General features: G+C 44.4%; 2 protein-coding genes across 2 annotated transcripts in view; both read left to right on the top strand.

The window, feature by feature from the left end:
* The first annotated feature begins 584 nt into the window (after positions 1-584).
* DCAF7 (DDB1 and CUL4 associated factor 7) lies at positions 585-16,232 on the top strand. Its single transcript, XM_085039918.1, has 7 exons — positions 585-1,064; positions 6,084-6,242; positions 6,552-6,663; positions 7,779-7,897; positions 8,471-8,680; positions 9,246-9,363; positions 9,852-16,232. Exons 1-7 carry the CDS (start codon positions 927-929, stop codon positions 10,022-10,024), a joined length of 1,029 nt encoding a protein of 342 aa, XP_084896044.1. The 5' UTR covers positions 585-926; the 3' UTR covers positions 10,025-16,232.
* Positions 16,233-20,331: 4,099 nt separating this feature from the next.
* Positions 20,332-23,463, top strand: part of MAP3K3 (mitogen-activated protein kinase kinase kinase 3) — a 31,790-nt gene continuing 28,658 nt past the window's right edge. The window contains exon 1 of the mRNA XM_085039908.1: positions 20,332-20,609. Within this exon, the coding sequence (XP_084896034.1) occupies positions 20,606-20,609 (4 nt within the window). The 5' untranslated portion in view covers positions 20,332-20,605. The remainder of the gene's footprint in view (positions 20,610-23,463) is intronic.

Here is a 23,463-nt window from a genome sequence, read left to right as displayed (position 1 = left end):
ATCACCCATCACCGATACCAGACAGTCCCCGCGCCCCCAGCAGGGACTAAATCAGCCTCTCCCCGGCTCAAGCGGCATGCTGAGCACAGCAGGGAGCTCCCTAGGGAGCCGTTGTCCAGCTGCGCCCCTTCCCCCAGTAAGGCGTCGGGCACAGGCCAGTGCTGCTTCCAAAAATAAGAGCCATAATTAACCTCCTCTTAATTAAAGACAAGCCCGACTCCGTCCGCTACTCGGCGGGACTCGAACCGGCACCATGGTACTCCTGAAGTAGCCCCACCCGCCTCGGGCTGGCGTGACTGACATCCCTGCCAGCCAATCGCTCATCGATAAGCGCTCAAGGTCCCGCCTGCAGTCACTGCGACCCCGGGCAGCCAATGAGATGTCGAACTCCAGCCCGCCCGCCCTCCGGGGCGGAGCCAAGCGCTGCCGTTGGTTACCCCAGCTAGAGCGTGAGCGTCCGCTTGGAGTGAAGGGCAGTGTGACCAATAGAAAACCGAAGCGGCCCAAACAGACAGGCGGATTACCCAATAGACACCTGGCGCTCTAAGTGGCAGCGAAGGCATCCAACCCGCGTGCAGCGGGCGGGGCTACCCGCGTGGCTTCCGTTCCCGTTGTGTGAGAGGCCGAGTCCCAAACGGCCTCAGCGCCGCTGCTGCCGCCGGCTCTGGGCTGGGACCGGCGGCCGACCCGGGGCCTCCCCGTTCCCCGCCGCCGCCCCGGGAGCCGATCCGAGCCTCTCCCGCCGCCCCGGGAGCCGAGCCGAGCCTACCCTGCTCCCCTACGCCCAGGGGGCCGTGCCGTGCCTCCTCCGCTCCCCGTCCCGGGGGTCGCGCTGAGCCTCCCCCGGCCCGCTCCGCTTCCCCGCTCTCTCCAGCCGAGTCCCCCACAGCCCCCTGGGCCAGGCCCGTGTCCCCCCCGGCCCAGTCATGTCGCTGCACGGGAAGCGGAAGGAGATCTACAAATATGAGGCGCCTTGGACCGTGTACGCCATGAACTGGAGCGTCCGGCCCGACAAACGGTTCCGCCTGGCGCTGGGGAGCTTCGTAGAGGAGTACAACAACAAGGTGGGCAGCGATGGGCACAGCGACTGGGCTAGAGCAGGGGTTGACCTTCCTCATGCCGCGGTTGGGGTGGGCGGGGGGCACCTGACGGCTCTGCACAGCTCCGCGGTCCAGGACAGGGCGGGCAGGTGCAGGCGCTGGGTTAGCTCCAGGCTGGTCTCTGTCTAGTGAGCCCCGAGCTGATGGGACACTGCGGGGCTTCGGTGGGAAGAGCCCTGGATGCTGCTGGTTTTGGGATAACGCTGCTACAGGGCTTCTCGTGACCTCTGAACTCTGGGAATAACGATTGTGTTGACTTCAGTCACATAAGCACCACATGCTGTGAGATCTATGTGGTGTAAAGAGCTGGAAACGAAAGGTATGAGGGTGAGATGAGTCTAGATTCTGCTGCTATAGAAATAAAAGAAGGTCCCCCGGCTTAGGCATATCTGGCTTTTTGATCAATATAAAGGAAAGTTCATAGCCAGGACTAAAGTTTGTGCATGTATATATATATATAGATATGAAGAAGTGCTATCTCAATCTGAGGAAGAACTTTCCATGGAGGGTCGCAGAGCACTGGAACAGGCTGGTCAAGGAACTTGTGGAGTCTCCCTTTCTGGTGACATTTCAAACCCACGTGGACATGTTCCTGTGTCACCTGCTCCAGGTGACCCTGCCTAGAAAGGGGGATTGGACTGGATGATCTCAAGAGTTCCCTTCCAACCCCAGCAATTTTTTGTGATTTTGTGATGTCCAGGGTGTCTGAGACCGTATTGGAAATGTGCTGTTCTCATTGTACTTTCTTGCTTCTGGGTGATAACTTTTTTCATAAGTATATAAACCACTTTCAGTGATTCCTCAGTACTTTTCCCTGAGAATAAGGGTGTAATGAGGCATGAGATTGTATCTTCAGTGTTTCCCTGCCAAGTGTAAGTGGAGAGCTCACACAGGTAATAGAGACTGTGTGCTCATCTCTCAGAACACATGTGCAGTCACTTCTGAACAGACTTCAAGGTGCTTGTCTGGTATAATGAACTCATAGAAATAGAAGAGAGATGAGGAGATGGATGAAGTTGTAGAGCATCTTGGAATTTCTGTGAAACTGAAGGTTTGCCAGTACAGCTTGGTGTGTTTGTAGCATGTAGCTTTGTAGCCTTGTCAAGGTGTTTAATGGAGATTGTGGAAAATACTGTCAGAAAGCTGGGGTTGGAATAGGGCTCTGTGCAAGGGTGTGGTTACAGGGAGTGGCAGGGGTGACATCTTTTAGAGTGGTTAGATCACTGCCCTTGCCACAGTCCTAGACATGGTGCTTTACTGAGCATGTTGTAGTTCAGTCACCATGAGCTCTGTGTGTGAGTTGTCTCCTTTTCCTAGAGAGTGTTGTGGTTCCAGGAACACTGCTGGGGACAGGCAAGGCCTGAGCTTGAAAACTTCCAATTTTTTTAAAGACCAACTTGAAAACATTTTTGTAGTCTGTACTCTGAGAAAGTGAAATAGCAAATCTGCTAACAGTTGTTGTTTAGAGGTGGCACAATTGGTTAATGAGGGGCTATACATTTATGTTGCCTATACCTCTTTAAGTCTGGAGCATTTCCTGGGGTTGCTCTCAGCTACAGGGTGGTCAGATCTGCTTTTCAGCTCAAGCTTCCAGTCTAAAGCCACCGAGTCAACTCGTCCCTTCTACCCTTTACACTCACAATTGTTGCAGACAGAAATTGTGTAGGACCATGTAAATTATCACAGTCTGTAAATATTACCCAGGGCTTCTCTTGACCTCTGAGCTCCAGGAGTAATGATTCTGTTGACTTCAGTCCATGTTAGCACCACATGCTGTGAGGTCAGCGTGGTGAAAAGAGCTGGAAACTAATTGTGTGAGGACGAGAAAAATCTGGATGCTGCTGCTGTTATAGAAATAAAGATGATGTATGATTAAAAATTAAACCTGTACAATCAATGCAGTGAAATGTAAACTTCATTTGCTGTGTCTCTGATATTTCAGAGAGATTTTTTTTCCTATTTTTGTTTTCTTGTTTGCTGCTTTTTATAGGAACACATTAACAGAGAGTTGTCTTGGCTAATTGCAAGTGTTATTGCTCAGAGTATCAATGTTGTCTCCTTTACTTTGGGGACCAGAATACTCTTGGCAGTGGTGTTTCATCTGCACTGTTTTTATGGTGCCTTACTATGACTGTCTCAGCTGTGCTGAGCCCTTTGCAGGGTGGTGCATTCAGGGCAGTTGTTTTGCCAGAAGGTCGTTTGTTCTGTAAGATTTAGCACTGCAAAGAAAAACTGGTTGCACGCTGAAGATTAATTGGTGCAGTGACATCTTTCTGATTGTACATGACCCTAAAATAATTGTGAAATGTCATTTTGGCTAGTTACTAATTAGATTAAAGGGTTGTAGTTTTGGGGGTTTTAAACTACTATGAACTTACTTCACTGTTTTCCTCAAACCATGTAAGAAAAAGAAGCTTATGCATCGTTTAGTTCTGTGTCTGATTCTTTTGGCTCATGTTGGAGACAGGATTTTTTTAGAAGTTAAGGAATGCTGATTAAAGGCACTTCTTTATTGACATGGACTGTTGCAATTAAGCTTTATGTTGATAAGTGCTTGGATTATAATATGCTAAAATTAAATGTGGATTTTCCTATCTTGAAATGTTGGAGAAACAAATATTTAGCATTCCTAGCTACTGTCATGACTTAATCACAAAACTAGTTGAGATTGAACATGCTGGTCCTCATTTTCTTACTGGGAAGACTTACAGGGAGATACAGAATGGTTCAAATTGTATCCAGACTGACAGGTGCTTTCCCATAGGCATCACCTCAGTCTTATCTGGGCTGGACCTCATGCACTCTTTCATGCAGCAGCATTCTTGCCTCACTTGCAGAAGGGAGAGACAGGGCTCTAATATAATAGGTATCCTGGAAATAATTCCATGTTCCATCCCCTTGTGTTCAGCCTGTGCAAGAGAGTGAGCAGAGAGGTTCTATAATGACTGTGTGTGATTGAGTCCGAAGAGTAGAGTCACAGCTTTGAATATGCTGAGCTTGGAAAGAATAGAGCTCCTCAAGCATTGCTCCTGCTCCCATCTGTGGGCAGAGCAGTGCCTCCTGCTCAGAGTTACCACCAGCTGCTCCAGCTCTGAAGGCTGTGCAGGCAACTGAGCTGCAGCAGTTGCAGGGGCTCTGGTGATGATAATACAATTTCTGTTCTCTAACCTGGCCTGCATGTAAACATGACAAAAATCAGAGATACTGGGTTGCTGAATGGCTTCATCTTCAGGTCTCAGGAGGGGTTAAACAGGAATATGCAGTGCAGGAATATTTACATTAACACCAGTTAAAGGGGGTCCTTTGCTGTCTGAGGTTTGCTTCTGGTGATGAGGATGTTGGTTGCTTTGTGTAGGATTAATACACTTCTGTGGAGCTGAAAACAGCATAAGCAGAAATGATTAGAGGTCATTTGTCTTCTGATCCTGACCTTGCCACAAGATTTTCTATCACCAAGGACAATTTGCTTCCTTTGTAGAATCCGCTTAGTATTTCTGATCCCTAAAGGAGTTAGAAAGCTATTTGTCAATCACTTCAGAAGACTGGGAGATTTTTGACTGATTTATACTAGAGTGTGAAGGATAATAAGGAGTAGTTGTAATAAAGAGAGGGCAAGGCAGGCTCTGTTTCAGTTTTTGAAAGCATACTTGGCTGCATCTTTTAGTGTTTGTTATGGGGTGGAAAGGATGGAGCTTCTCATTGGGGGGGGGGGAAGGTTTGTATTTTAAGAGAATCTCTAAATGAGCTCATAAAACTGCAAATTAATTGGATTTTAAGATCCACTAAAGCATTTTTTGGTTTTCTATTATGGGGGGAAAAAATGATAGATTTCCCATCTAGTTGAAATGTGTAGTTTATTAGACAAATTGCTTATCCCAGGATATTTAGGATTTTTCCAGATAAACATCTTAGAAAAAGTCCATTAAGCCCCTCTTCCCAGGAGGAGGGTGCTGAGTGGAAAGTACTAGGAAGTTCCTATTGTGAGCAGCTTACAAACTAATTGTAGTGAGTTGTCCCCATAATGTTTGTGTTTGAGCAGCATTTCACACAGTGGGACTTCCATCCTGTTTGAGTCCTGTAGTCACTGCAGGTTAAACAAGTCCTCCCAGCACCTTTTGTTCTCTGAACACTTTCTGACATGTCAATATTTTTCTAATAACATCATGTCTGGGACTTCAGGCATTACTTCAGGTGTTGTCATGACCAGGCTGCATGGAGATAGTTTTTTTTTGCTCTGTTTTGCATCACTCTCACAATGGGGCAAGTTTAGCCCTTCACCCTGACACATCACTGTGCAAAAATACTAATTTGGAACTCAGTTACCGAGAATCTTTCAGCAGACCTCCTTTCTTGTTCTGTTCACACAAAAGATTTGTATAATTATGTAACCATTTACCTTCCCAATATTTTTTTAAAGTTTGAATTCTGTTTAACTTTCTTCATCTCTGATGTGAATAATGTATGACTGTTTATTTCATGCACTTGCGACAGAACATTTTGGGTCATGTGGTGCTGAAGAAGCTTGCCAGCTACCTGACAGGATCCATCACAGTCTGCAGGGTTATGGCCAAGAATTCCATAATATGCACTTAAATTGTGCAAACTACAGCTTGTTTTGCTCTCTGGAGATGACATTGTCAGCATCAGTTCAGTTAAGGATGAGTTAGAATAACGTTTGTGCAGTTTAAGTCTGTGATTTAAACTGGGCTTTGCAATGTGGAAAAGAGAAGGGTGATCTTTAATCCTTTAGGATTGGATTTCAGTTCATTTGGGATCATCTCTTCAAATCAAAGCACTGTGGTCATTATGGATACTTCACTTTACATACATGCCCTGGCAATGCTTCAATGATTTCTCATTTCATTGACATGATGATCTTTTTATATTGTCCTTGAGGTGACAGAAGATGTCCTGAAACACACTCAGGCTTAATGCTGTCATTAGTATGATAAAATGCTTTCTTCTAAATATGGTTTCTCACAGGTGCAGCTTGTTGGTTTGGATGAAGAGAGCTCAGAATTCATTTGCAGGAACACCTTTGATCACCCCTACCCCACCACAAAGCTGATGTGGATCCCAGACACCAAGGGAGTCTACCCAGACCTGTTGGCCACCAGCGGTGACTACCTGCGAGTGTGGAGAGTGAGTAAATCCTCCCTAGGAAAAGATGAACCATAACATGAATTGTGTTACTTACTGATCTCTTTTTCACTCGAGACAAGATTTTCTCCACTGCAATAGTGTGACTATATGAAGACTATAGGAGAAGCAGAATTATCATGGTAATTGCTGTCTTAATCAGCTTATTGAAAATGGAGTTGGTGGTTGGTTAGAGCTTTAGGATGTAAAGCTGAATGGAGAGAAACCTGGGATTAACTCATAATGTTTTGTGCCAGTGGAATAAGTCAGGTGATCTTACTTTTTAAGTCAGATGTTTCATTTTTTCTAAAGGTGGGTGAAACCGAGACCCGACTGGAGTGTTTGCTGAACAACAACAAGAACTCGGATTTCTGTGCTCCACTGACATCATTTGATTGGAATGAAGTGGATCCTTACCTGTTAGGTGAGACTGACAAAATGTTATGCTTTTGGCACACTTTTGAATTTAGTCTGATGAAGCCTGGGCTGTAACTGCAGCTGTGTCACTGCATGTTCACTGGTTAACCTGATAATTAAGCACAGACTAATTATCTGCATCATATTGCAGATACGCATCATATGCATATTATCTGCATCATATGCATATTATCTGCATCATATGCATTATTGCTATATCATCAAAACTGCCATTGTCTTATATTAAAAAATAAAAATAATCGTCTCATGGAGACTTTTTTTTCCATTGGAAGGTGCCTTGTCCAGTGCAGAATGGGTCACTCAGATTGGACTAGGGACGTTTGGGATAGGGAGTCTAGGTCTTCAGGGCCCATGAGCTGTTGTTACAATGCTAAGGGTATGCATCAGCTCTGTGACTTATTTCAGAGTGTTCTGGAGTAGATATAAAATTCTGCACTGAGCTGTGTGTTTTGTGAAGCCATTTCAGCAGCCGGAGGAGAGCCAGGAGCCCTTAATTCAGTTGGAGGAGGGGGCTGAACGCTTAAGGTTTAATTATAGCCTACGGACAAATTGTGAATCCAAGATGACAAATCCAGAGGTTTGTTTCCCAGAAGAGAACAGCCATTTATGTCAGGGGGATTTGCCTAGAGATTAACAGTGATAATATGTCTTAGTAATTATTTACTACATGATTTATTTTTTGTGTGTTACATCTCTCATCTCTTAAGAGCTTTACTGCTAACCCCACCTTCAGTCCACAGCAACAATCAATTAATAATAACATGCCATCACAACACTGATTGAATTTGGGGTCTGGCATGCACAAGAGATGTACAGGATGGGAAAGTCGATCTCAGAGTTGCATCAGGCTTCTGAATAGATTGAAGCAGATGAGCTATTTACACTTTATTCCTGTGTGGAAGGCTATTTTTGCAGCTAAAAGGTTTGGGTCATTTAAATGCATGGAAGTCTGCTTGCTGTTTGACATTCTTGATTTTAATTCTGTGCAGTTCTCAGGGCTATTTTGATCTGTAGATGTTGGGGGATGTTACATTAATCCAGGAAGTGATTAAATCATTTGTGACAATATTAATTTTGCTAATATAAGTGGTTTTGTTTCAGGTACCTCTAGTATTGACACAACCTGCACTATTTGGGGTCTGGAGACAGGACAGGTTCTAGGAAGAGTAAATTTGGTGTCTGGCCACGTGAAGACCCAGCTTATTGCACATGACAAAGAGGTGATGGGGGTTTTTGATGGTTTACATTGCATCTTTTTTAAGCAGTAGAAAAGACACAGAACTTTTCCATTTTCCTCCTTTTTTTTCTTGAAAAATCTAGTGATTCAAATGACCATTTATGTAAGTTTGTATACAGTTTCTCTAAGATTATATATAGCTTTGAGTACCTAAATACTGGTGGCTATCGAAACAATTCTTTTTACTCGTCATGGACTCTGGACTTAAAAACACGCTTATTTTACCAGATTATGCTCCAGAATATTGTAGAAAAATGATGTAAAACATCAAATTAGACTTCAAATCAACTTCATATTGAAGGCAATAAACAGCTTGAAAAATTCTTTCATTTTAACTTTTACTTTTCAACAACTAATATAAAAAACCCCAAGTCTGGGAAATCGGTACATTTTGGTTTCAGTGAGTGATACTGTAATTACATAAGCATATTTTTCCTCCTTTTGGCAAGTGTAATAAGTAAACACTTGCAGGGAACATCAAGTATTTGGGAGACTATGTCACAATTAGATGTGCTGCACTCCCCGGGGTGTGGAGCTGAGGCTGTGCTCTTTGCAGGTTTACGACATCGCCTTCAGCCGTGCCGGAGGGGGCAGGGACATGTTTGCCTCCGTGGGTGCCGATGGCTCCGTGAGGATGTTTGATCTGCGTCACCTGGAGCACAGCACCATCATCTATGAGGACCCACAGCACCACCCACTGCTGCGTCTCTGCTGGAATAAGCAGGATCCCAACTATCTCGCTACAATGGCTATGGATGGGATGGAGGTAATGCAGCAGTTCATCTCCCCTGGGTGCTAATGGTGATTTTCTGGGGGAGGTGGTTTGATACTAATTTATAGTCGGGTATTTAAGGTAAGGGGCAATGTCAGTACCTGGGGTGTGATTAAGGACCAGGTATTAGTGCACTAAGGAGTTACAAAAGTGACTTTGGCATTATAAACTTGAGCTTTATAGCTTGTATATATTTCAGCTGATTTTTAAGAGGAGTCTGTGAGCAGCAGGGCAATAATTTTCACATAAAATCTTAACTGCAGGTGTTTTAGTCACCTTGTTCTTTCCCAGTCCAGCTTTAGTTTGTAACTGGGATTGCTTCAGGGAAGCACAATTTGTTTGCCACTGTGGCCTAACTCACAAACCCCCTGTGAGGTCTGAGTTCTTTGAGACATGATGCACTGACCAACTGGAAGCTATTCTTTAGAAGGAGGGCTTGTTTGCCAGCCACATCCTTTAGGAAAGACCCATGTTTGTAGCCTTACCTCAAAATAGTATTTTGAAGAAATTAGTTTTTAAAAATGCAATTTATTAAGGTAGCTGTTTTTTGTTTCTGAAGGTTGTGATTCTAGATGTCAGAGTTCCCTGCACCCCTGTTGCCAGGTTAAACAACCACAGAGCATGTGTAAATGGGATTGCCTGGGCACCTCACTCCTCCTGCCACATCTGTACAGCAGGTAAGTGTGACCTGCAGGGGAATCTCTGAGTCTTTCGCTGCATTTGCAAAATCCTCTTCATCCTAAAGTTTATGCAGTTCTCTGCCTGCCTTTTGCTAAAGAATACTTGCAGTTTAGAAGCCCTTTATTAGTGACTTCCCTAAGTTTTTTTGTGGAAATAGGCACTTTCTAGAGTTTATTGTGCACTAGCTCTGGCTAAGCTGTATTATTTTAATGCTCCTTAGTTTTTTTTGCAGTCCAGTTCGTAAATGTTTTCACCTGTTATGAGTTCCACTGGTCATTTGTTTATTAGCTGTGTCCTGGATAGTGTATAAAGATCCAAGTTTATTTTGTTGGAGCATAATTGTGTTGTTGTATCTGGCGTGAATAAGGATCAGGACTGGAACAGCTATACCTTATCTGGTTCCTTAGGCTATAGGCCTGTTAATAGGCATGTATGGAGACATTGTTACCTTCTGACTGTACTTGCATTTCCTGTCTCTGTGCAGCGGATGATCACCAGGCTCTCATCTGGGACATCCAGCAAATGCCTCGTGCCATTGAGGACCCAATCCTGGCCTACACAGCTGAGGGAGAGATCAACAATGTACAGTGGGCATCCACCCAGCCAGACTGGATAGCCATCTGCTACAACAACTGCCTGGAGATCCTCAGAGTCTAACTCTGCTGCTTCATGCACAGTGAGGCAGGGCTGTGTCATTCCCCCTCCCCTCTAAAGTAAGAACACCATCAGTCAAGTGGCCAGTATCTGTTGTTGCTTTGCATCTACTGTTACAAGAAACTGTTACAAGAATTAATGGCAGGTGTCTCCTGTCTCTCAAGACTAAAATGCAGAGACGTGCTGAGCCTCTTGGACCTTCTGGGTTCTGGTTTTCTTGTTGAATTCTTTTTCCCTCAGTAAAAGTTCTGTATATTTGTTTGTTGACTGTATTAATAAGCTTGCAGGCATTTAAGTTGCTGCATATGTCCATGTGTTTGTCAGCCAGCTGAGGCAGTGCATCAGCCAGTTTAATAGATGCAGGTACAAAACAAGGTGGGGGGAAAAAGACAATGATGTTAACAGCCACCTTGGCAGGAATCTTAATCATTCCTGTTGTTGCTGCCTCTAAACTGTTTAAACGTTTGTATGTTTTTTATATATTGGGCTAACTTTCTATTGAGTAAGGTTTTTCTCCCTGATTCTTACTTTTGATATGTGATCCACTTCCATATGTCCAAAGCAGGACCTGTTCATGGATACAAACCACAGTAACACTGCAGTCTCCCTGGCAGTAAAGGCCTGCCAGAATTAACTGTTGCCTTGGCTCCCTGTATCTGGTGACCTGGGCAGAATCTTCTGGTGCTGTGAAGTACAAGTACTTGTTGCACAATTTCTTTACACATTTTTCTGATGCTCAAGGCAGTTGTTACTATGGTAGGTCTGATTTTTAAATTCTAACTGAATTTGTGTGTATCCTGCAGTTGTGTTAGCAAACAGAGTGGTGATAGGTGGAGAAAGAAGATCCGTGCATGATGTGAGCTCCCAGGAGCTAAACAACTCCTAAAAAAATGTATTTGTAATGGACTTGGGATTGATCATTCCAATCAAATGATTTCCCCTCGGAAGACTTACCCTATCTAAACTAAAATAAAATGGTTTCACACTTTGTAGCTTGCTTGATTGGCAAATAATATGAGCAAGATTTTGTGGTTAGGCTGTACTTCAGAGCTTCTTTGTGTTTGGCCTGTGTTCCTGGGAGGTCTTGAAGGAAGTGCAAAGCAATCTTTTTGCGAAGTGTATTTGCTTTGTACTGCCAGGTCTTGTTGAATGAGCAAGACAAGTCAGAAAAGCTGGTCTGCTATCCGAAAGAAAGCTGTTTTTCTGAAAGAAATTATTGCCTAATGTGATGCACAAAGGTGGATTTAGAAGGAAAGAAGCTGCCATTGAGGCCAAGGTTTGGCACTTGTCATGCTCCTGACTTTGGGGGATGTGCCAGAGGACTTCTGTTTGGAACAGTGGATCACTCTACAATAATACTGCTCAATGAAAGCTGAGTGGGTTAGGCAAGATAAAAATCTTTGTTGAAGTCTTACTGTAACACAGGTCCTGTGCTGACGGCTCTGCAGTGCTGTCTGATGAAGACAACCAGAGCTGGTCTGGAAGGGTGTGAGCCAGTTTCCTTGTAAGTGTCAGAGACCATCAAAATTCTTTTCACCTAATGAGTATGCACCTGCAACTGGAGGCAGTTTATAAATAGTTGGATCTTGTCAGTTTATGCAGGAAAGGCAAGTTGGGAAAGTGATTGCTGTGGAACAGTGAAGCTGACACTGTCAAATACGGAACAGAATCTGCAAAGCTTTGTCATTCTGGACATAGAGAAACACTCTTCTGCAGGCTGCTTCTCACTGTGGAGCTCAGAAAAGCATTGCCTCAGGAATTTGATAGGAATTCATTAGGGACAGCTTAATTCCATTACTCCTTTCGATAGCAGAGAGCCAAGAGACTCTAACACTGTTCAAGCTGATGTTTTGTCAATGACACTCTGTTCAGTAGTGGGATTTCTGACAAAGCTTGATTTGATTTGAAGGTCAATTTTTCTTATTGGGAGCAGTGCTGAGAGCAGTGTGTTCCACAGACAGGCTTTAGCCAGATGTCAGAGCAGTGTTAGCCAAACAATTAGCTATCAATTTTTACAACAACACGTCATCTGAAACTGGAAAAAACTTTTGCAGAATTAAGTGAAAAGTGGGTTTTCTTAGCAGGAGCAGCTAATGGCATTCACAGCTTTAGGAGTCATCTGAAATACATTCACAGGCTCGTCATGCACTGTTTAATTTAAAATGGTGGGCAAAATGTGGTGTGTTACTAAGAGGGAACTATCTGCAATGTTAGTACTTTCCATGTCCCCTTTTTAGTTCAAAGTTTATTCCTGTATAGATGGCACAAGTCAAAGATGAATGCTTCTCTTGCTTAGCTGAAAAATGCATTTTTTGTAATTGTATTGTGCTTCAAAACAGGCATAAGATAATTTAGTTGAAAGTGAAGTCACTAAAAGATTCCACAGACTACGCTAGATGGCAAAGGCAGTTTATTCATAGAGGAATACCATGTATTACACTAAGATGATGAGAAGAGAGCTTGTATAAATCGACTCATGGTCTGAATAGCCAGGTAGGTCCTGCTTCTGTTGGAAAACAATCCTGTTAGGGACCCAAAGAGGATCCAGTGTCAGTTCTTCCATCCATAAAACTGCTTGTAGTCTATTTGTGGAATTGGGTGCTTATTCCAAATGCATCAAAGGCAAGTGAAGGAATCTTGGAGGCTCCAGTGGATTCTAAATAAAGCCTATATCCTGTTTGTTTAGCCAGTTGGGATACCTTCTGGATCTACAGCATATTGCTTTGGGCATAATCCATTGTCATTCTTCACATGAAATTACACTTTAAATCACTAGAGACTGTTTTGGCACAGGGAAATGATACTTAAAATAACTTCAAAGAAGTCACTTGTAAGGTTAATGAGTGAAAAGACATGAAAATCCTCATGGGTGAGATGTTCTGTAGTGCAAATGGCACTTCCATATAGACAAGGAAGGGAAAGACTTTGATGCCCTTTTGCCAGTAGTTGCTGACCCAGTGACAGGGAGGGAATGGTCTGCTTGGTGGGCCAGGTTCATCCACAAGATAAAACAAATCCTGACACTTGTCACTGGAGCTTGTTAATGGAAATACACGGTTTATCACATACCACCTGCCTGACAGTCAATTATGTTGGGTGTAAAGCCTCCATAAGCATTATTTCCCCCAAAGTTCATGAAAATAAATACTTTGATATTTAATTTCTGTAATTTGGTGCTTACTGCACAAGCAGAGGATGCAGAACAACTGCTTGCAAATACCTAATGTTTTTTGAGTAGAAAGTAACATTAAGGGAAGAGTGCACACAGGTGAGGTGAGCAAAGCAGAAAAGCATGTGATCTTTTTGGTACAGGCCAGCCTGATTCTGGGACTGAAATACTTCTGACTTAAGTAGTTCTGTATCACTTCTCCAGTTGATTAATTCAAGATACTAAGCTATTGTTTGGTTGTTGTGTTCTGTTTAAACCAAGCTTTCCACAGATTCCGAGTATTGTGTGGGCAACCAGCTGACTCTCCAGCTAGGAGATGTTGGCGATGTAAAACTTGTTAGTGAGGTGAAAACCTGCAGCAAACAAGTTCAATTTTGAATTAGTGTGTAGTGTGCCAACTCTGTAAATTGTCTAAATGAGGGGGGCTATGGTAGCTTGTATCTATGGGAATTGTAGTTGTGTGTGCAGGGATTTAAAAGGCAAGGATTTGAGTGCTTTGACAATCTATTTAGGAAGCAAACACAGTGGTTTCAAATTATATGAAAGGAGACTGATAAAACAGGTTGTTCCTTATGGAACCTTGAAATGTATTTAACGGGGGAGGCATTGCCTCTCGTAAGTCAAGGTTAATGATCCTTTCAAAACTTAGCTGTAATTACTCTCCTGAATGTTCTGGGTAATAGTATAAAGCTCTGGTTTTGCCTGGTGGTGCAATGAGAAGCTGCCTCAGTCTCGAGTGTAGATCACAGCCTGCCAGAGACCAGGTGAGGGGAGGAGTCTGATGTACGGAATTCACAGATGTTCTCGTGCTTGTTGTCAATGTAAATGAAGAGCTGAGTGTGTCAGTTTTGTTCTCTTGCAGATGGCACTTTAACAAGTATATTTTTGGTAACATTAGGAGGAGAGTCATCTTTTCCTCAGCCCTTGTATGGTAGGCGTTTGTCCGTGTTGTGTAGAAAATGTTAAATACCACCATCACCAAAATCCTGAACTGGGGTCATCACAGTGGACCCTCACTTGTTTCTACTGAAAGCCAAAATCATGAGCACTTGACAAGACCATAAATGTTAAACTGAAGCTTCATGTTCTGAACTGACACTGTCCTGTAAGGTCAGCCCAAAGGTTGTAGTGCTGCATGTCCCCCAGAGAGTCCTTTTTGTTCAGGAATTTTTAGTGGTGTTTGGGAATCCTCTTCTTTACCATCAGAACATGATGGTGGCAGTGCTGGGTTGGTTGTGTAGAGATGTGCCTGGATTCTCTGAATAACTTAATTTTGGGAGAGAAAAACTGCAGCTGCTGCCTGTAAATTCACACAGACTAAACCATTGAACTGGCCAGCTTGTTAGTGGTGGTTTAACTCTTTCCAGACACACTGGAAAGGATGGACAGCAGCACAGGCAAGCTCTGGGCCCAGCAGATTGCACAGTTTTAGTCCCATCAAAGTACTGAAGGGCTGAGTTTTCCCACTGCTCATAGCAGAGTTGTCCCACCACCTCAAATGCACATTGTGTTATCCTGTCAGGGAACACAAGTTCCCTCTGACAGGTGTTACCTGCTTTCTACTCTCAGATCAATGTTCCAGAGCAGGCCTGTACTTACTGTTCTGTGGACATGGAAAGCAATGAGCAAGGTACTGTCAACTCTGTCCCAGTTTCTATTGATCTTTGCAGAGAATCCAGGGAATTAATTTTATGTGGCACTTAGAGAGCACTTTGCTGATGCAGATGTACTTTCCCTTGCTTACCCAAGAAGAGTCAGAAATGTTTCAATCTTGAGGGTATTGAGAGTTTAGCATGCCTCTGACTCGGGGTTTTTTTCAGGAAGAGATCTCCAAAACTTCCAATCAGCACCTTTCACCAGCACTAAAAAGAACAGTAATTAAAAATGCAACTAAATGGCAGTCACTGAAGGCTCGTCTGGTGATTCATGGCAGACACCAGAGGCAAAAGCACTGGTGAGAGTGGCTGCTGCCTGTTTCAGGTGACAAGTGTGTCTGCCAAGGAGCTCAGTGACCGTTTGTGCAGCCTCTGATACTCAGCATCAAGCAAGAATTTCCATACTCTTAAAAATAATTAAAATTATCTATGTGGCTTCCATCAAGTTTGTTTCTTTTCAGGACATCTAACAAAATGAAGAAAAAAAGCTATTTCCTGGCAAAATGTTGTGGTCATTTGTAGCTGTAAACCCATGGTCCAGCTCTCATCCCTTGGAGTTTGCTTTCCATGTGCAACACGTGCAACTCCAGCCCCCTCTTAGTGCTGAGGGTGGGTCTGTGGGATCTGAGCAAGGCAAAAAGGCAAGAACTAGAGCAGGACAGAGTCCCACTACAGCTGGAAAAAGGTATGTTGCTTTTTTTGACAGCTTGGGAAATAGGAATTATGAAATCTACTATTTAAAAAGAACCTTTTTTTAACCCTTGGGTTGCTAGCAGTGTAAAATGTAATTTAAATCCATTGCGCCGAAGCATTTTTGTTACCAGTAGCTGAGTAGATGTTACTTTTAGGTGTGTTTTCCCTTCTGCTCTCCCATTCACACTCCCGTTGTGGTAATTTCCTGGAGGTGTAATCTTTGTAGCATGATTGTACAAACATCCATATGAGATTCCTGACTTCTTGTTCTCACAAAAGTATGTTAAAGCAATAGTAATTTAATTTCTGTCCTTTCCTCCACCTGCAACTTTGCTACTATTCTGTCCTAGAGGAATCCCAGTATTCTGCAATTCAACAGACATATGTTGTCGACATGGATAACTGCAGTGTCCCTATATTCCTTTATTTTTATGGAGAAAATATAAAAGGGTTTGTTACAATGGATTTTAACACCTGAGTCATGGAACCGTATTGTTGAAACTGTTAATTCTAAGGCAATTTTCTGAACTCGCTTGAAAGTGGAATGTTGCATCCTTTTATGCTATTTCCTGCTTCCTATGTAGTTTTATTCAGATTTTTTAACCTTCTTTCTAAGTTTCGGCCTCCTGTGTATTAGGTACAGTATTTTCTGCCTTTCATACTTTGTAATAAAAACGGAACATTTGTAGATCGACTGCAGTTCACTGTGTGATGAGTGAAAACCTGGGGGGGAGCAGGGAACTACAAATTAATTTTGTTTCTTCTGTGTGCAATTTATTGCTGTAAGAGGAGGGTGATTGCTTTGCCTTGTCTCTGCAAAGCTAGTGAAGTATATTGATTCCTCATCCTACAAATACCCAAACAAACTTGATAATTCCAGCCACTCTTTAAGTTGCAAGTTTCCCCAAATGATTACATTAGGAACCCAGTCACAAACAGAACTCCAACAGAATGGTTAATGCAGCTGTATATTAAATATTTGCTTTCTTAAAAGCCTGCTGCAGGGCCCCTGTATTCCAGTGTTGTTTCTGTTCATGTTTTCCAACCCTTTGGTTATTCCCTACACAACAAATGGGATTTATCTGCTCTGTGTTTGTGTTTTTAAGATGAGGGGAAGAGGGTTTTTTAAGAATTCAGTTAGTCTCAGGGGTTTTGAATGCAGGCAAAGTGAAGACAAAGCAATTGGGCACTTCTGTAGTTTTACATCTTTGCTGGCCAGGGTGACCTCTCTTAAAGTGTGTGTTTTCCACACACTCAGTCACTGCTGTTGTGACTGGAACTGGGACCAAAAGGGGAATAGGGTGGCAGAGCTTAGAAATTTGTACCTTAGGCCTTGGCAAACAGGACTGATGACTTCATTAAGTATTTAGATTAACTACAGTTCAGCTAAACGGTTGGATTTCTCTCTAATTCTTTGTGTACTGGCTTTGAAATAAAAGCTTATTAAGCTTCATGACCACAGTGGAAAGAGTTGCCTGCAAAGATGCAGCAGTGGTTTTTAAGCTATATATGGACTTTGTGCTAGTAACCCCTGCTTGGAAAAGATCCTTTTTTTCTAAGAATTGTTTGTCTTTTACCGTAGAAATGTATTTGCTTTCTCAGCAATTATTTTTTTCCCCAGGATCTGTGTTTTTGAATACTCCAGAAAAACTTTCTCAGCTTCCAGTATGGTGGAAGGAGGCAACTTGTGCAAATTGGAACTGCTGGTGGAAAAAGTGGTGGACTGGTAGATGATGGGCAAAGCAGGTTGCCTGTCCGTGTGGCAAAACAAGTACCATAAAGTGATGTCGAGGAAGGTAGGTAGGAAAAAAAGATGAGAGGTTCTCCCTTTTGTAAATATTGAGGAACAGCCAACATCTGGCACAGTTGTCTTGCTCTGTGACCTTGGGAAAGTCCCTGCTCTGGTACCAGCTGTAAGTGAAAAGCACATAATTAATCACTAATCAGTAAATCACTTGAAAGTACTTGAAAATTAAAGAAAACCTCCATGGTTAACACAATACACAGCAATAGGTGTAGAGAAGAAGTGGTCTCTGAGATTATTCTGGGGCCTGTGACTAGAAGAAGCACCTAATTTTGAGCTTTTTCATTCATGCCGTTTTAGAAACAGTCCCAACTGCCAGCTCAGAAGAAGTAAAGATGTAAAAGCATATCATATTTTTAACGTTCTTCCTCCCCTTCCTTATCTAATTTTGCCATTCCAAAGGCAGAACAGCTCCTGGTTTTTAACCAGCTTCAGAGCCCCCTCTGCTGGAATGCTGCCGGCAGCCAGGCCCAGTGCTCGGGAACAGACAGGTACAGGGCACACCTGCTCCTCCCGGCTGGGAAAGGCTGCTCCAGGCGTGTTTTACAGGAGTTTCACATGATTCCTGTCTTCTGCTGGAGGAGAGGTAAGTTTGGGCCCATACATATCCTGCCATTCTGTCCTAGAGTTAAATAATTATGACAGATTTCCATTCATTTTGTTTTCATACCTGAGAACACAACAAGAAATAGGAGAGACAGAACTGCCTGGAATTAGTGACATTGCTCTTATATTTGCAGAAGACAGTGCAGAACCCTTTCATGCATCCTTTGAAGATTGAATACCTCATCCTTGGAAGTGTCCAAGGCCAGGTTGGACAGGGCTTGGAGCAGCCTGGGATAGTGGAAGGTTTCCCTGCCCATGGCAGGGGGTGGGAATGGATGGACTTTAAGGTCCTTCCAACCCAAACCATTCAAACATTCTCTGGTTCTATTTTCAGGGTTTCTCCTCCTCCCCCCACCTTCTGTGGCTGTGGAGTCCAAGATGTAGAATAAGGAAGTTTTGGCATGGGACAAGTCTCAGCCTGGAGCCTGCTCAGCTCCCCAGGAAGGATGTGTCTACCTAAACAAGAAGGGAAACAGGAAGGAAAGAAGAAATAGTACATCTGATAGCAAGGAAAAGGGCTCTTTGAGTCAGGTATGCTTCAGAAACTGGAAATACTACAAAAATAGAAAAGAAGATGATGGCATAGTGATTAAGACACTAGGAAAAGATGCCAGGAATTAAATCCCAAAGGTCTACTCCAGACTTCCTGTGTAACTTTTAACAAGTCACTGTCTCTCTGTGCAATGCCCTTAAGTCCCTAAAATAGGGATTACACTTCCTTTTCTAGGTTGATGCCACATGGCAGCATTAAACAATTAGGCCTTATAAAGTTGCTTTAAAAAATGGGCTGACTGGAAACATAGGAGCTCCTGGAGAGTCTCTGTGAATATCTTTACTGATGATTTTACATTAAATGGCCTCAGACAACCTGAATAAATTCAAGAATTGGGTATGTTCTGCAGTTGCTGTTTACAGGAGTAAAGCTTCTCTGCTGGAAAGCTGCAGCTTTGGAAGGATGCAGGTAATCTGGGTGGAAAACCACAGAATATCAACTGGTGTAAAACAAATAACCTGGTTCTCATCAGGAACTGTAGTGGCAGGACAAGGAGAACTGGGTTCAGACTGATAGAAGAGGGGATTAGATGGGATATTGAGAAGAAATTCTTCCCTGTGAAGGTGGGGAGGCACTGGCACAGATTGCCCAGAGAAGCTGTAGCTTCCCCTGGATCCCTCGAAGTGCCCAAGGCCAGGTTTGATGGGGCTTAGAGCAACCTGGTCTAGTGGAAGGTGTCCCTGTCCGTGGCAGGGGGTGACCCTGGGTGGTGTTTAGGGCTCCTTCCAACCCAAACCATTCCGGGATTCCATGTTTATGCACAAAACCAGTACAGTATTAAGTACACAGTAAAAGTCAGAAAGGAATTACTCTTTTTTTTCTCAAGTTACACAAAAAAGGGGGACTTATTTTGGTACAAAACTTGGATTCCAGTTCAGGAAGGATTTACCAGCTTGTCAGAAAATAAAAAGGTGTGAGGATCTGTAGTGGTCCAAAAAAAGTCCTGACTGAACTCCCACATAGTGATGTGAGAATGTCTGTAAAATGGGGAAAGCACAAATCAAGAGATAAAATTGTTGGTTTACACATTAGGCTTGACAGGTGGGGGAAGTGATGAGCTGTTAAGGACAAATCATTCTATCTTCAATTTGGTAAAGGGGGGAAAAAAGCTTCAGTGAGATTCAGACACCCTGGGCAGTTGAAGAGCGAGTTGAACAGGGTGGGTTCTCCTACCATCTGCCAGCGCTCCTGCTCCTGTCACAAGCTGCCATTCGCTGGGCTAGTATCTTCTGGACTCAGTAAACACAGTTTCTACACAAAGGACATGTGTAGAACCATTCTAATTTAACAGGACTTCAACTGAGAAGTTTATGTGCAAACATGTAGGCGCTCCAACACAGGCAAAAATAACAAATGGTGAGGCGATGATGGAGTGGTTTGAAATCAGGGCTGGTGCAGTGGGTAATTTATACTAAATTTCTGCCTCCCGGGCATGGGGTGGGCTCTTCCCTCTCTTAGAAATGATTTTGGCACAATACTTGCTGCAGATACAGCACGGGCAGAGGGACAGAACTCCATTTCTCCTTCCTGGGCCGCAGCACGGGGCTTTGGGACATCCCGCTCCCAGCCCCCGGGCGGGGCAGCGCCGCTGTCGCTCACTGTGATTGACAGCCTCGGGAGGAGGGGTCTGGCCGGCTCCGCCTCCTGTCGGGCGAGGAGGCGTGGCTCCGCTGGGCGCTCAGGGCCCCCGTGATTGACAGCCGGCTCCGCGGGGAGGCGGGGCGCGGGGCGGCTTCCCGAGCGCCCATTGGCCGGCAGCGCCGTCGTGTGGGCGCCCCTGCGGCGCTGATTGGCGGGCGGCGGCGGGTCCCTCTGTGATTGGCAGGAGGCGGTGGGTGCGCGGCGACCGCCGAGCGGTTTGTTTTGCGGGCGGCGGCGGCGGGACCGGCCCGGGGGATCGGGACGCACCGGGAGCGCCCGCGCCCCTCCCGCCCCCGCCCGCCGCTCCCGGAGCGCGGCCGCCGGGAGGAGGCGGCGGCGCGGGGCCTGGGAATGTGGCGGCGGCGGCTCTGAGCCCTCCCCCTCGGCCCGGCCGCCATGGAGCCGCGGCGGTGACAGCGCCGTCCCACAGCGCCCGCCGTGAGCGGGGCCGCCGCCCGCAGACATGGGTGAGAACCGGCATAGAAACCCCGGGAACCGGGGCCGCGTCACGGGCCGGGGCCGCAGCGGGCGGGAAGGGGGCGGCGGGGGCTCGGTCGGGCCTGCCGGGCTGGGGAGCGGGGGTTCCCCTGGGCCCCGCGGCTCCGTGCGGCTGGCGCGGGGCGCTCGGTGGCTGCGAGCCCCGGAGCGCCGGACGGGAGCTCCTCGCTTGGCGGCCGCGAGTGTCCCCAGGCATCGGCAGCGCCGCGGGGAAATGGTGGATTTTTACGGATTTGGTTAAAATGGTAAAAGTCGGTTTACGGGAAACGTGCGGTGCCCCGGGGTTTTACTAAACTTGGCCGGGCAGAGCCGGCGGAGATCAGCGATTCGGGCTCAGCTCAGGGAGGTCTTCCAGCCTCTAGAAATTGGTTCTTCTTGAGACGGGAATTGTGCTCCAGCTTAACTGGGGAAAATTTTGGTATTAATTGCAGCTTGGGAGTCCATCAAAATAGATTTTCCTTTATGGAGCTCCCACTGAATTGTTATTTATCATTCTTAGCCCAGACAGCAACATGTAAAAACAAGCAAAAGGAGTTGGAAGAACTTTTCAAGAGGAAAGTGGTGTTGCTATGACTGAATTTGATTGACTAAGTTAAATTATTTTGGATTTGGCCTATGTGTCCTCTGTAAAGGACTGCTTATGGAGGTGGTCTTGCATTTCCTAATTCCTTTTTCAGCTTAAAGAGTGGTGCTAGAATTAAATTTCTAATTGCTATAAAGCAGAACTTACTCGTATTTGCATATTTTGCAAGGGAATTCCTGCTGGCTTAAGTGTGGCATTTCATGGCTTTTTGGGCTACAGCTTTAGTGTTTCTTCCCTCCAACCAAGTTTAGTTTTCTAAGACTCTCCTTCATTTAGTCTGTGTGCATAATTACCTTTTATACTTTAAATTCAGAAAGCATTGCAAATGTTGCTCTACAACTGCTTCAATATCTCTTTATTCTGCTTTGATTTGGTAAATACAACAAATTCATGCCAATCCATTGCTAGAATTCTCTGCTACAAAGAGAGGAATAGGGTAATCTGCTCTGTTCCTTCTCTAAAGAACCAGCAAGATGGTTCATAAATTTAAAATGGTTTAGAGGTGAAAAGTTGGATTTCCCTGAAAGTGTTTTCCAATGGCAGTTGGACCGGTGTTTGTAAACATATAAGCGTAGAATGAAAAAATGCAATTCATGAACCACTCCACCACAGCATTGTATGTATCATGGCACAGCTGCAAGCAGATCCTTTATAATGGGAAAAACCTAAATTCATTCAGCAACTGTGATCAAATAATCTAATTAGTAAAGGATAATGGGCTGTATATCACACTCTGATTTTCTTTAACCTGGTGTTTCTTAACGTACCTGAAGGGCACAGGGGGTGGTTGATGTCAGAGTTTGCTGGAACTCCTGTGGTTCAGCCAGGGCTCACCTGGAACAGTTCTGAGCCCTGCATGGGCAGGACAATCCCTGAGGTTTATTCCCCTCCACACACTCCTTGGCAGGCTTGAAAATAGGGATCTTTGCCTCTGTACCTGTGCAGGGGGTGAGCGGTGCTGAGTTTGGGGTATGCAGGCCTTACTTTGACCAGTCATTCCCTCGATCCGCTCGGTTTTCCTGCCCTTGTCACTTCCTTCCCTTGGCTCACACGCACCCAGTGACACTCGGAGGGAGGGAGCAGGGCTGAGCCTGCAGGTTAGGACCGGCTCAAATCCCAAATCCTAGTCTTTTCCTTTAATTTATGGATGAGAAGAAGGACCCTGAATATATCCCACGAGGATCAGCCTTGTAGAGCTCTGTGATTTTTCCTTTCAGTCTACAAACCACGCCATTTGTGATTTCCTAAAACTTAGGCACAGCAGCATTTTGGTACCACTAAAACTGCCCACTCAAAATTAAGCTCTTTCCAAGACTTTTTTCAGACCTTTAACATAGACACAATTTGTCCAAAATTTCCTGGATCTGCTGATTGCTCGTCCAAACCAGCTTTGCTGTTGTGGTGATAGATAACAAATACACAGATTTATTCACTTTTTTCTCTTTTAAGCCAGTGTGGCATCAAGTCTCCCACTATCACACCGTATAAAACATCATCCTGGGTTAGGGAGGTTCACAGACTTCCTGTTTTTATCCATGTGCAGATACTTTCGCTGTTCGAACTTTGTGATTTTTCCTTTTTCAAAACTCTTTCCATTTCAGACTTGGTCAGACCTCTGTAACAAACCATGGATTCGTTGAAGTAAATGCTTTGTGGAGAGGAATAACTTTCTCTGTGAGCAGCAGTTCGCTTTTATCGATGTTATAAAAATCCTTGAGTGTAGTTTTTAAAACATGAAAAGCATTTCCTGGACAACATCTTTCCCGCACAAAGCAGAACTGTGTTTCTCAGACCTACTGGAGACCAGGCAAAACAGGGTCTCCCAGTGCTCTCCAAAAATTGCTTCATTTTCATTTGCAGCAACTGCTGCATTGTATGATTAATGTAATGCTGCTCCATGTGCTTCTCGAAGTCAGTCTATGGAAATCTTCTGTTTTGATGGAAATAAAGAAGTATTCATGCTTCTCAGCATTAAATCCATCACAGTGCTGTCCTCACTGGGGACAATTTTTCCCTACACAAGCTTGGAGCAATATTTTACTTTAGTTTGTGTTTTTAGGAGATAAATACTCTGTCATGTCCTATCTCATCAACATAGGGAATAATTCCAGGATGTATGGTTTAGTAGTAGGGAGCCAATAGCTCAGTGTAAGACTGCTAAAAAGTGTATAATAAGATTCAAACTCACCTGAAGTTGTTCCATCACCTTTGTTAGAGCATTTAAGTGTTCCAGTTTTGTG

The sequence above is a fragment of the Lichenostomus cassidix genome, chromosome 27 (genome assembly GCF_008360975.1).
Source record: "Lichenostomus cassidix isolate B80296 chromosome 27, HeHo_3.0, whole genome shotgun sequence".
Lineage (NCBI taxonomy): Eukaryota > Metazoa > Chordata > Aves > Passeriformes > Meliphagidae > Lichenostomus > Lichenostomus cassidix.
Note: the sequence above shows the minus strand (reverse complement) of the source record. Positions and strands in the feature narration are given on the sequence as shown.